General features: G+C 34.0%; 3 protein-coding genes across 4 annotated transcripts; all 3 read right to left on the reverse strand.

The window, feature by feature from the left end:
- Positions 1 to 1102: 1102 nt before the first annotated feature.
- LOC101257482 (vicilin-like seed storage protein At2g28490) lies at positions 1103 to 3720 on the reverse strand. The gene is made up of 5 exons (XM_004242044.5): positions 2860 to 3720; positions 2526 to 2710; positions 2369 to 2449; positions 1892 to 2287; positions 1103 to 1784 (listed from the first exon to the last, which is right to left on the reverse strand). The coding sequence occupies exons 1-5, from the start codon at positions 3161 to 3163 to the stop codon at positions 1305 to 1307; spliced, it is 1446 nt and encodes a 481-aa protein (XP_004242092.1). The 5' UTR covers positions 3164 to 3720; the 3' UTR covers positions 1103 to 1304.
- A 1302-nt stretch (positions 3721 to 5022) lies between these two features.
- On the reverse strand, positions 5023 to 7004 carry LOC101257184 (vicilin-like seed storage protein At2g28490). 2 transcript variants are annotated; one of them, XM_069298833.1, is made up of 5 exons: positions 6629 to 7003; positions 6357 to 6541; positions 6205 to 6285; positions 5725 to 6123; positions 5023 to 5628 (listed from the first exon to the last, which is right to left on the reverse strand). In XM_069298833.1, the coding sequence occupies exons 1-5, from the start codon at positions 6921 to 6923 to the stop codon at positions 5218 to 5220; spliced, it is 1371 nt and encodes a 456-aa protein (XP_069154934.1). In that variant the 5' UTR covers positions 6924 to 7003; the 3' UTR covers positions 5023 to 5217. The 2 variants fall into 2 exon arrangements, with proteins under 2 accessions (XP_069154934.1, XP_069154933.1); XM_069298832.1 differs by having other exon boundaries at positions 6357 to 7004.
- Positions 7005 to 9857: 2853 nt separating this feature from the next.
- LOC101256891 (vicilin-like seed storage protein At2g28490) lies at positions 9858 to 11861 on the reverse strand. Its single transcript, XM_004242043.5, has 5 exons — positions 11502 to 11861; positions 11141 to 11325; positions 10950 to 11027; positions 10473 to 10868; positions 9858 to 10367 (listed from the first exon to the last, which is right to left on the reverse strand). Exons 1-5 carry the CDS (start codon positions 11812 to 11814, stop codon positions 9957 to 9959), a joined length of 1383 nt encoding a protein of 460 aa, XP_004242091.1. The 5' UTR covers positions 11815 to 11861; the 3' UTR covers positions 9858 to 9956.

An 11861-nucleotide genomic window follows, 5' to 3' on the forward strand; every position in this document is an offset into this window, starting at 1 on the left:
AGATGGAGTATATTGTCTATTGTGACATCCAGAGTGCAATAGACTTGAGCAAGAACTCCATGTACCATGCTAGAACTAAACACATCGACGTCAGATATCATTGAATTCGTGAGAAAGTGGAGAATGAATCATTTCACGTAAAAAAGATTCACATAAGTGAAAATCCCGCACATATGCTGATCAAGATGATACCGAAAGACAAGTTGGAGTTATGCAAAGAACTTGTGGGTATGAGCTCTCTCTAAAGAAGTTGAAGATACCTTCTTCCAGTAAATGGGACTGGAGGGGAGATTTGTTGAATCTATCCCATTTTTTAGTCAACTTTTAGCTTTTCAATTGGTACAAACAATTGTTAAAAAGGAATAGTAATTGGAGTTGAAAATAAAAGATTTGGTGGTTGGCAAATTGGTAAGATTTGCAACCATTCTTGACTTTGCTATATTTACATATGTCATTAGTGACATAGGTATGGTTTTATCCTTCTATAAATTGAACATTCTTGCTCCCATTTGTAGAACACACCAAGTTAGAGAGAAAAATCATTTTGAGAGCAAAGTGAGGTATTCCATAGACTATACAAGAAAATAGTTTGTGAAGAAAAATAGAGCGTGAGCGATATTTTAGTAAGACGGAAACCAAAAGAGTGTTGTTCCTTTTGAGCGTGTAGTAGTCACTATTGTATTCGTGACTACACAGTGTAAAATTCCTTACTATAGTAATATCAATTGCTCCTCTTGGCCCGTGGTTTTTTCCCTTATTCAGAAGGGTTTCCACATAAAATTCTTGGTGTCGTTATTTTTCCATTTTATTTCTATTACTTTTACCATATATATTCTTGTGCTCGTCCAGGTTTTCCCAACAATTACTTGTATTTTTAGCTTTTAAAAACTGATGTACATCAACAAGGATAATTAGGGAGGTGTTGCAACCAAGGGCGGGGGCATATCCGTTTCCAATCTTGCCAGGATGGTTCATGATGATGATTGTTCTCTCTTCAACAGTATAATCTAAGCATGATGGAGAAGCTGCACAACTTTGTTGTTGCTCCATATTGAGAATTAATAACAAGAAAGGACTAATTAATGGAGTTCAAAGGCATCAATAAAATCCGAAAAGGAAAATCCTTTTTATTCAAAACTCACACTCGAATGACTCCAAGACAACAAAGGAATCAAAATGCAATCTTAAGAAAGAAAGAAAAAAACCAAAAAAATGTATTGGCATCTACCTTTCAGACCAAAACGCAAACTGGATTTATTGTTGGATAAATAAAATTTCCAACAATTTTTACTAAACAAATTAAATTAATCAAAACCCATGATCATGTCACTGCCTAAGCTCCCCACAATCCTCTCAAAATTGGTCCTCTTCTTCCTCTCTGGCTCTGATGCCTTGTCTTGTGATGAGTCCCACCACGATGCAGGCAATATGACTTGTTCGTGTTGAGCATTGGCAATCCTCTTAAGCCTTTTCTCATCAATTCCAAATGCAGCTGCAAATTCAGGCCCTCTTAAGCTCTGCATCAGTGAGTTCTTACCCACCAAGAACTGTTGATGATTCCTCCTTGCTGATGTTGTGAAGCCAAAGAACTCAAAATGACCATTTGTCGAAGCAATTTGGCAGAAAGGGAAGTACCTTGGCACCCAAAAAACGTCCCCTTCTTGTACTCTGGCATTCATTGCTAAAGTCCCATTTGGATACACAATTTGAATCCTACCGGTCCCTTTCAACACTACTCCATACTCTATTGCTGATGGATTAACATGAGGTGCCATCATGGATCCCTACATCATTTTTTTTAAGAAAAAACATATGTAACACGTAATAGGATTTTAATGCGAAGAAAGAGATCTGACTACTCCATGATGTTGAATTATGTGAAGGTCATTACCGGAGATAGATTGACAAGGTAAACGCCATTGCCAGATTGTTCTAGAGGAGAATAATCAGACGAATCCACATTCTTGCTCCATCCATGATGGTTCTTGAAATTGGGCTTCTTCTTGTAGAGATTGTATACTGATGGAGCTTTATGATGGTGATGATTGATAACATTTTTTCTGTTTACTAAATTAAGCAAAAATTTCCTCAACGACCATGTTGATTTCTCCTCTTTTGGGCTAGCTTCTTCACCAAAATTCACAATCCTCTTCAAGTGAGCTAGTTTTTGGTGGGGTTCTTGGGCCAAGAATTCGGACCACATATTTTTGTGATGAGAACCAGATATATGCACAATTGGACCGGAAGTTTGCCTGGTCAAAAACGTTTGTAATTCTTCCGGCGAGACCTGCCATGTTACATAATATTAACTCATTTTTTCCCACTAATAAATGTTGTAAGAAATGGTAAAACTCATTTGAATACTTACATTAAGAGCAGTTGCTAATGTGTTATGATCAAATCCAGCAAGGACGGATACAGTATGAGTTCCACCGCCAATGAAAAAGGACTGCAAAATGTTTCAATATTACACAAAGTTTTGGGAAGAAAAAAAGACCAATTTTTGAGATACTAGCTTAGGGTACCTGGAAAGCATGCCATCCCATGGATTCTGAGGTAATATCAATACTACAAATTATGCGAAGTCTCTGATTTTCAAGTCTATTCTCCAAATAGAAAGCTGATCCAGCAGGAATTGTATACACATCTCCATGCTTTAAATGCCTTTCCACTAATTCACCGCTATGGATGTGTCCAACTCTTGCTTCCCCTGTATTTGATTTCATCAAAAAATAAATATTCTAGCTCGTTATTTACGCTATCCTTATACTTCAAAATGTAGTAACATACAATCTATCTTATTATTTTTCAAGTTACTGATCCAGGAAGATAATCATTTGAACATAGAAGTTGAATTACCATGGTGAACAAAGAGGATAAGATTGGAATCAAGGTATTGAGGGATGAAGAGACTAGTTGGTTCCATGGAGATGAAACCAATATGCATTGGACTATGTAGAAATGAATCCCTTCGATAACCACCCTTCACCATTCTCATAGACCCTGCATCAGTTTGCACAACATTATGTAACTGACGTAACACGAACCATTTTTCTCCTTGTGTCCTTTGCTCGATTTCTTCCTCTTCATTGGCACTAACAGAGGATACAAGTGCAGAGAAAAGTACTAGCACTAGAAGCAACAATGTCCTTCTATCTTCCATTTTTTTAACTCGGAACAAAAAAAACCACCAGTAAGTTTAGTTTTTGGTTTACTTATGACTTAGGTGCAGATTGTAACGATTTATATAGATGGAATGGTGAGATTTGAGAGGAATTGTTGTCAACCATGCAAAAATTTCAGGATTTCTGATGTGGAATGAACGTTGAGATCTTGAAAAATAATCGGTGAACCAAAGAAAAATCATTTGTTGAAGATTGTAATACAAAATGAAATGATGTAATGAAATAGGAATTTTGATGACCATTTCAAAGGGCTACTCTACCGAAACAAAAGGAAGGGCTTAATATTTACAAATAGCAATTCACAATTAACTTACAAAATAATTTACTACATTACAATATGAAAAAGTACTTAAAAGCCAATTAATGTGACTATTTATCGTAATTTTTGGGTTGATCAAGTAAAAAAAATGACAGATGCAATTTTGTTCTAAAGAATTATGCAGCATGTCTGAAGTATATCCATGACAAAATACCCCAAAAGAAAGAAAAAAACTTGCTACCTAAATGTCCAGACTAGTTTGCCCCTTTAATAATAGTACTACTATTACATAAATCTCATTATTAAGAGTTAATTACATTATTTCCTTCTTTTTCAAATTACAAGTCCCTTAAAAATTTATGGTTTCGAATACATTACTGGACTTCCGGATTACATTAGTAGACATCTGATATCGAATACATTAGTAGACATCTGATACCGAATACATTAGTAGACATCTGATACATAGGCAAGGGATGTATCTGAGAGAGGAGGAATGTATTCAAAAAGGAATTTTTTTTGAATTTTTTTAAAAATAATTCAGAATTTTAGAAATTATGGTAAAATAAAATGTGTATATGTCTTTCTTTTTAAAACAAAATAAAATTATTTCCATCCTCCGCCATTGTCCATTTTCCAAGTCAGGTTTGCAAATTGAAGGCTATACCACTAAAATTCATATGATTATTATCAGCAAATAGGCATTTGAAATGAATTCTAGAAAAGAATAAAATGAATGACGGAAATGGAATGGAGAAATAATTAGCAAAAATTATTAGAAAGAGTATTTTAGAGATTACAGAAGATATTAGGGATAATTTCGTGAAAAGTTTAGACATAGGAAAAATATTTATGAAGTTCATCCCAATTTCTGACTGATACTTTATATGTTTATTAAGCAAGTAAATGAGCAAAAAATATCAAAATTTCTAAGCTAATTTGACCAGCTTATAATTTTATTTTGGTTGATAAATAACTTCAAAATAAAACGTTATTTATGAGGGTAAATTAGTAAAAGAGATGAGCAAATGAAACTGGACCTTTTAATTTGTTGATCACTTGAATATTGTATGTTAATTTATTTGATTCAGACAAATATTAATTGCATGTCTAACAGCTCCAACGGAACACAAATGCCTTGTTAATAGAGGGTCTCAAAACTATATGTTTGTCAAGTGAAATGCTAATTGATAGATGCAGTAGCTTTTACTCGAAGGACTACATCATGTTTTTCATACATCAAGGCCTCTTTGGATTCCGGAAAAAAAAAGAAAAACAGTGACAGAATGGAATCACTTTGTTTCAATGATATGAGACCGGCGAGGAATTAGTATGTTGGATGCTAACCTCTTGGTACCAGCAGAGTTGAAAAATGTTACAATCTAGTCTCAGAATACGTTATAGTATATGCTGTAAACTTTACTCACAGAATTACCTTTGGCTTTTAATATATGAAGACAATTTTTGAACAATGGAGGATTTGCTATTGTGAGCAAATGTATAAGAACTGCATTGCAGAATTAATTTAAATAGATAAGTAAAATTGATGTTGAAGTTTAAGCGACAATAGAATCCATGTCAAGGAAACAAATCCGTCTTATTCACAACTCAAATGCGCAATGTGTCTTGCTTCCAACAAGACGATGCCAAGGAAACAAACTCAGACTGAATAACAGGGGAAGTAAAAAAATAAAAATGAAAAGTAACAAAATTGGCTTCGAGCTTTCGTGCCATAATTCAACTAGACCAATGACGAACTAGAATTTCCATAAACTAATAAGAACCAATGTTCATCCTCATAGGAGAATCTGACGATGATGAAGGCAAGATGACTTGTTCACGTTGTGCATTGGCAATCCTGTTAAGCCTTTTCTCGCTGATTCCAAATGCAGCAGCAAATTCTGGCCCTCTCAAGCTTTGCATCAATGAGTTCCTACCCACCAAGAATTGTGGATGATTCCTCCTTGCTGATGTAGTGAAACCGAAGAACTCAAGCGGGCCATTTGATGAAGCAATTTGGCAGAAGGGGAAGTACCTTGGCACCCAAAAGACGTCCCCTTCTCGTACTCTTGCATTCATTGCTAAAGTCCCATTTGGATACACAATTTGGATCCTGCCAGTCCCTTTCAACACTACTCCGTACTCTATTGCTCTTGGGTTGACATGAGGTGCCATCATGGATCCCTACATTTATCAAGAATAGAAACATACAATAAGTTAGGCGATTTGAGACTATTGGATCTAAGGTCACCACCACTTCTATGAGGCAAGATGATTTACCTGAGATAGATTGACAAGATAAACACCATTGCCTGATCGTTGTAAAGGAGAATAATCAGACTCATCCACTGTCTTGCTCCATCCATAGTTGTTCTTGAAATCAGGATTCCTGTTGTTGAGATTGTACGATGATGGAGCTTCATGATTCACTCTCTTGACAACATCTTTTCTGTGCAGTAAGGTACACAAAAATTTCCTCAATGACCATGTTGATTCTTCCTCTTTTGGGCTAACTTCTTCCTCTAAATTCACAATCCTCTTCAAGTGAGCTAATTTTTGGTGGGGTTGTTGGGAAACAAATTCAGTCCAAATGTTTGTGTGATGATGAGAATCAGATATATGCACAATTGGCCCCGAAGATTGTCTGGTCAAGAACGTTCTTACTTCTGCTGTTGAAACCTGCAGTTTTACATAATTTTGGTTCAGTTTTTCCTCACTGATAAATGTAGCATGAAAAATTAAGTTCCCTTGAATACTTACATTAAGAGCAGTTGATAATGTGGTATGATCGAATCCCGCAAGAACGGATGTAGGATGAGTTCCACCGCCAATGAAGAAAGACTGCAAAGTGTGTTGAGTTACAATGTATTGAGAAGAAAATTAGGACAATTTTTTAGCTTAGGCATGCATACCTGGAATGCATGCCATCCCATGGATTCTGAGGTAATACCAATACTACAAATTATGCGAAGTCTCTGGTTTTCATTTCTATTCTCCAAATAGAAAGCTGATCCAGCAGAAATCGTGTACACGTCTCCCTGCTTCAAACTCCTTTCTGCTAATTCATCCCTATGGATGTGTCCAACTCTTGCTTCCCCTGTATTTAATGACTCAATGATATACACTGACAATATTAATGAATTCTTATACATATCAAAAGAGATAAAAGAAAAATGAATTTTACCATGGTGAACAAAGAGGACAAGATCGGAATCGAGGTACTGTGGGATAAAGAGGCTATTGGGTTCCATGGAGATGAAACCAATATGCATTGGACTATGGAGATGCGAACCCCCACGATAGCCACCCTTCACCATTCTCATAGACCCTGCGTCAGTTTTCACAACATTATGTAACTGACGCAGCAAAAACCATTTTTCTCCTTGTGCCCTTTGATCGTTTTCTTCCTCTTCATAAGCACCAACAAAGGACACTAATAGTACCAGCACTAGAACCAACAGTATCCTTCTATCTCCCATTTCAACTCGCTACTGAAAAAATGCTTTAATTTCTAAGTTGTTTCTAATGATTAGTTTTTGTTCACTTATGACTTCACTGCAGAGTTTAGTGATTTATATAGAGGGAATGCTGAGATTTAAGAGGAATTGCTGTCAACCATGCAAGAATTTTAGGTTTTCTAGTGGTGATGTTGTAAACATTGAGATCCTGAAAAAAGAAATTAGTTTGAAACAAAGAAACATCATTTTTATATACAGAGCCAAATATTTTGAAACTGCAAGTTGATGACCACTTCAAAGAGCCTAATCTAGTGCAATTTAAATAATGGATTTAAGAATATGTATTTACTACGTGTGAGTCCCATGAATACACATATATAACACGAGTTATATTAAAATCATTACTATTTTTTCCTAACATCACTATTATGTATTTATTTAAATTATTTCTATCTAAATAAAAATATATTTCGCATAAACTATTCAAGTATTATCAAATCCATCATTTATTAATTGAAGTTTTGTCAATTAAATAACACTTAAAAGTACATAAAAACAAAAAAATTCTCATAATAATGCAAAATAACACATAATTATATTAAAATATGGGTTGCATATCAAATCCATTTTGGACAACTATACCTTAACTCCAAAATCAAAAAGAAAAACTTAAAATCATAATCTAACATAAAACAAGATCTAAAGGAAGAGAAAAGACATAACGTGACACCTGAAGTTGTCTCGAATTTTTAAAAAGACACCTAAACTATGCAAATGTTTTATTACTCCACAAAAGTATTAAATATCTTTGTAAATTGACCATTTTGACTCATTTTCTCATCAACCTCACACGCGTGATACACACTCTCCTTTTAATTAATTAATTTAATTTAAATATTAATTAAATACAGGTTTAACCGACCCAAATCGCTTAAAAAGTTAAATGGTACACTTTCTTTTCTTTTCTCTCAATTTCTCGCTTTCTTCTTTATATTTTTATTTTCTTTCTCAATTGCAATTCAATTACAACTTCTTTTGAAGTTTACATCTATTTCAATTTCGCCATTTGTTGGTCAATTTCTTGGAAAGTTAGCTGAGCAAACAAGAAATTTTCATGTTTAATTTAGTATTTGATAAAGATTATATTTTTTTTTCTTCATGGATTTGTGATCTTCCGGAGAAAAACACATGTTAGAAATTATTTTAGGATAAAAACTAAAAAGTGTTAGAATCTTACCTTTTTTTAAAAAAAATCATCTTGGACCAATGGTTCATTATTATTAATAATAAAGGAGAAAATTACAGACTTGGGTTAAAAAGACTCAGACAAACAAAAAGAAATCACCAATTTTAGAAAAAGAAAAGAATTTGAAAAAAAGAAGAGGAAAGTCTCTACAGAAGGACCAAGATCCTCGCGCCTTTCATCTTCAAATTTGATTCAATGAAACTCTAGTTTGCCTTACCCTTTTTGCCGGCTTCAAAACATTTATCAACGAGCTTGGGCAAGATTCACTTAGGCAGTACCTTCATTAAAGAGAAACGAATTTTTTTTCTTTAGTATAACAAGAGGCAACAAGGAGACCATATCGAATAAAAGCAACAGTTGTCAAAAATGGTTCCTTTGAAAGAATGGGGAAAAGTTGGGGAAGATGAGTACTTTTAAAAGGAAAGAATTAAATAATAGATTAAAAAATGACGTGTGTCACTTGTTAATTCGTTCTTTGGAAGAAAAATCTATCATTCACGCGCATTATTTGCGTGAAAACAAACATAGCGAGAAAACGGGTTAAAGTGGCGTATTTACAAAGATATCTCCTACTTTTGTGGGTAATAGGACACTCATATAGTTAAAGTGTCTTATTAAAAATTCGGGACAACTTTAGGTGTCATTTTATGTCTTTCTCTCTAAAGGAATATATAAGTCATATCTTATATTGTTAAGTTAAACTATATCGTAAGAAAGCTTCTTTTTAAATTTCAAAATAAAGTTATTTGTTCTTCCTCCCGTTAGCTTCTTGACGACATGTATTTATATCATAATCTAGGAAGAAGAAAAGAGAATAATAGATCATGAAAAAGAAAAGAATGTGATGACTTAATTAAGAAGCAACTAACTGGTACTTAATATTTGATTATCTTTTCACCTACCAAAATTTTTTAATGGGAAACATTGAAAAGAATCACAAAATTTGAAGAGTTGCATACATTATTGTTTCATGATAGATTAATTGATGTTAATTGCAAAATTCAAAGAATCACAAAATTCGAAGAGTTTCATACATTATTATTTTCTACTCTAAATTAATTTAGCCTAATTAATTATAATCATAATGTCATAACTAAAAAATATAAGGGTAGTTATTGAACTTCATATTCTATCATTATATAATTAAATATTAGTATTAAGAAAAATAAATAAATTTATTTTGATTTAGTGAATTGGGCAAAATAGTAATCCAACTCTGAAAGTTGAAGCTTCCCACTTATAATGATATATGATATTATATGATATATGTATATATATATATGATATGAATGAATATGAATACGATGAATAATAAAAAAGTAGTTTTTGTGGCGATGAAGTGTTTGCTGCAACATATTGTTTTGCTTTTTTAAGGCATTCACAACTTATCTTTTCTCGCCACTAAAGCCTTTAAAGCGAAATCAAATCAATTAAGTTGATATTTCAAAATATTTAAACTAAATCAAACTAATTAAGTGAAATTTTTGATAATTTTGCCTTTTGTAAAAAAAAAAAAATTGGTTTTTGTCAAAACACATTCCAATTTAACACTAACAAACCACGTAATTCTTGAGAAAATGCATCATTCACTAAGATATAAATAAATTAAATGGTGATGAATAATTAAAAAACCAATTAAAAACAAGTTACTTTTAATATGAAATAAATTCCTGAGCTAGAATCAGTTAAATTTTGAATTTTGTTAATGAGGCTCAAACCACAAACAGAAACTATGTATTAAAAAAACAATCCGTCTTATTCACAACTCAAAAGGGCAATGCGTCAATCATACTAGATTCTCCACTAAACTAATAAAAACCTAAGTTCATCTCCATAGGAGAATCCGACGATGATGAGGGCAAGATAACTTGTTCACTTTGTGCGTTGGCAATCCTCTTTAGCCTTTCCTCGTCAATTCCAAATGAAGCTGCAAATTCTGGCCCGCTTAAGCTCTGCATCAATGAGTTCCTACCCACCAAGAACTGTGGATGGTTCCTCCTTGCTGATGTACTGAAGCCGAAGAACTCAAATGGGCCATTCGATGAAGCAATTTGGCAGAAGGGGAAGTACCTTGGCACCCAAAAAACGTCCCCTTCTCGTACTCTTGCATTCATAGCTAAAGTACCATTCGGATACACAATTTGGATCCTTCCGGTCCCTTTCAACACTATTCCGTACTCTATTGCTCTTGGATTAACATGAGGTGCCATCATGGATCCCTACATTAACCAAAAAGCATCGATAAAAGAAGAGAGCAAGAAAAGAAACATGTAAGTAAGAAGGGAAAATTTATGATCTAGATTATATAATGATTGGGTCATTACCGAAGTTAGACTGACAAGATAGACACAATTGCCGTATTGTTCTAAAGGAGAATAATCAGACTCATCCAATGCCTTGCTCCATCCATAGTCATTCTCGAAATCAGGATTTCTGTTGTAAAGATTGTACGTTGATGGAGCTTCGTGATTAACTCTCTTGACAACGTCTTCCCCGTCTAATAGATTAAACAGAAATTTCCTCAATGACCATGTTGATTCTTCCTCTTTGTGGTTAGATTCTTCCCTAAAATTCACAATCCTCTTCAAGTGAGCTAGTTTCTGATGGGGTTCTTGGGCTAAGAATTTGAACCAAATGTTTAACTGATGAGAATTAGATAAATGCACGATTGGCCCCGAAGTTTGCCTGGTCAAGAACGTCTTTAATTCTGCTGTCGATACCTGCCATTTTACAGTATCTTGACTAAGTTTTTTCCACTGGAAAATATCAATGATAAACAAATAAGTTCCTCCAACACTTACATTCAGAGCAGTTGATAATGTGGTATGATCGAATCCCGCAAGAATAGATGTATGAACTCCACCGCCAATGAAATAGGACTTAAAATAGTTGCAATTTACATGATTTAATACAAAGTTTTGGGAAGAAAATTAGGACATTATATCTAAGAGAAGAAATGTATTAAATAGTCGAAAAAATTAGCTTTGCATACCTGGAAAGCATTCCATCCCATGGATTCTGAGGAAATACCAATACTACAAATTATGCGAAGTCTCTGGTTTTCATTACTATTCTCCAAATAAAAAGCTGATCCAGCGGGAATTGTGTACACATCTCCCTGTTTCAAACTCCTTTCCGCTAATTCATCCTTATGAATGTTACCAATTCTCGCTTCCCCTGTATTCATTTCATAAAAAATGAATATTCTAGATCATTAAAGCAAAGAATTTTAACGTTTTACACTATTTGAGCTGTTCAAAATATAGTAGCTTATTATTTTCCATGTCACTGATTTCACTTTTAGTGAAAATTAAACTATCTTGTGAAAGCAAAGATGAAGTTCAATTAATTACCTTGATGAACAAAAAGGAGAAGATCGGAATCAAGATACTGAGGGATGAATAGGCTATTTGGTTCCATGGAGATGAAACCAATATGCATTGGACTATGTAAAAATGAACCCGCTCGATAGCCACCCTTCACCATTCTCATAGATCCAGCATCAGTTTTCACAACATTATGTAGCTGACGCAACAAGAACCATTTTTCGCCTTGTGTCCTTTGCTCACTTTTTTCCTCTTCATATTCATAGCCACCAACAAAGGACACTAGTGCTGCGAAAAGTAGCAGCACTAGAAGCAGCAATGTGGTCCTACTATTTCCCATTTTCAAAATGTTACACTAAAGCAAGTTGTCTTTAATCAGTTAGGGAT

This window comes from Solanum lycopersicum, chromosome 6, assembly GCF_036512215.1.
Source record: "Solanum lycopersicum chromosome 6, SLM_r2.1".
NCBI lineage: Eukaryota > Viridiplantae > Streptophyta > Magnoliopsida > Solanales > Solanaceae > Solanum > Solanum lycopersicum.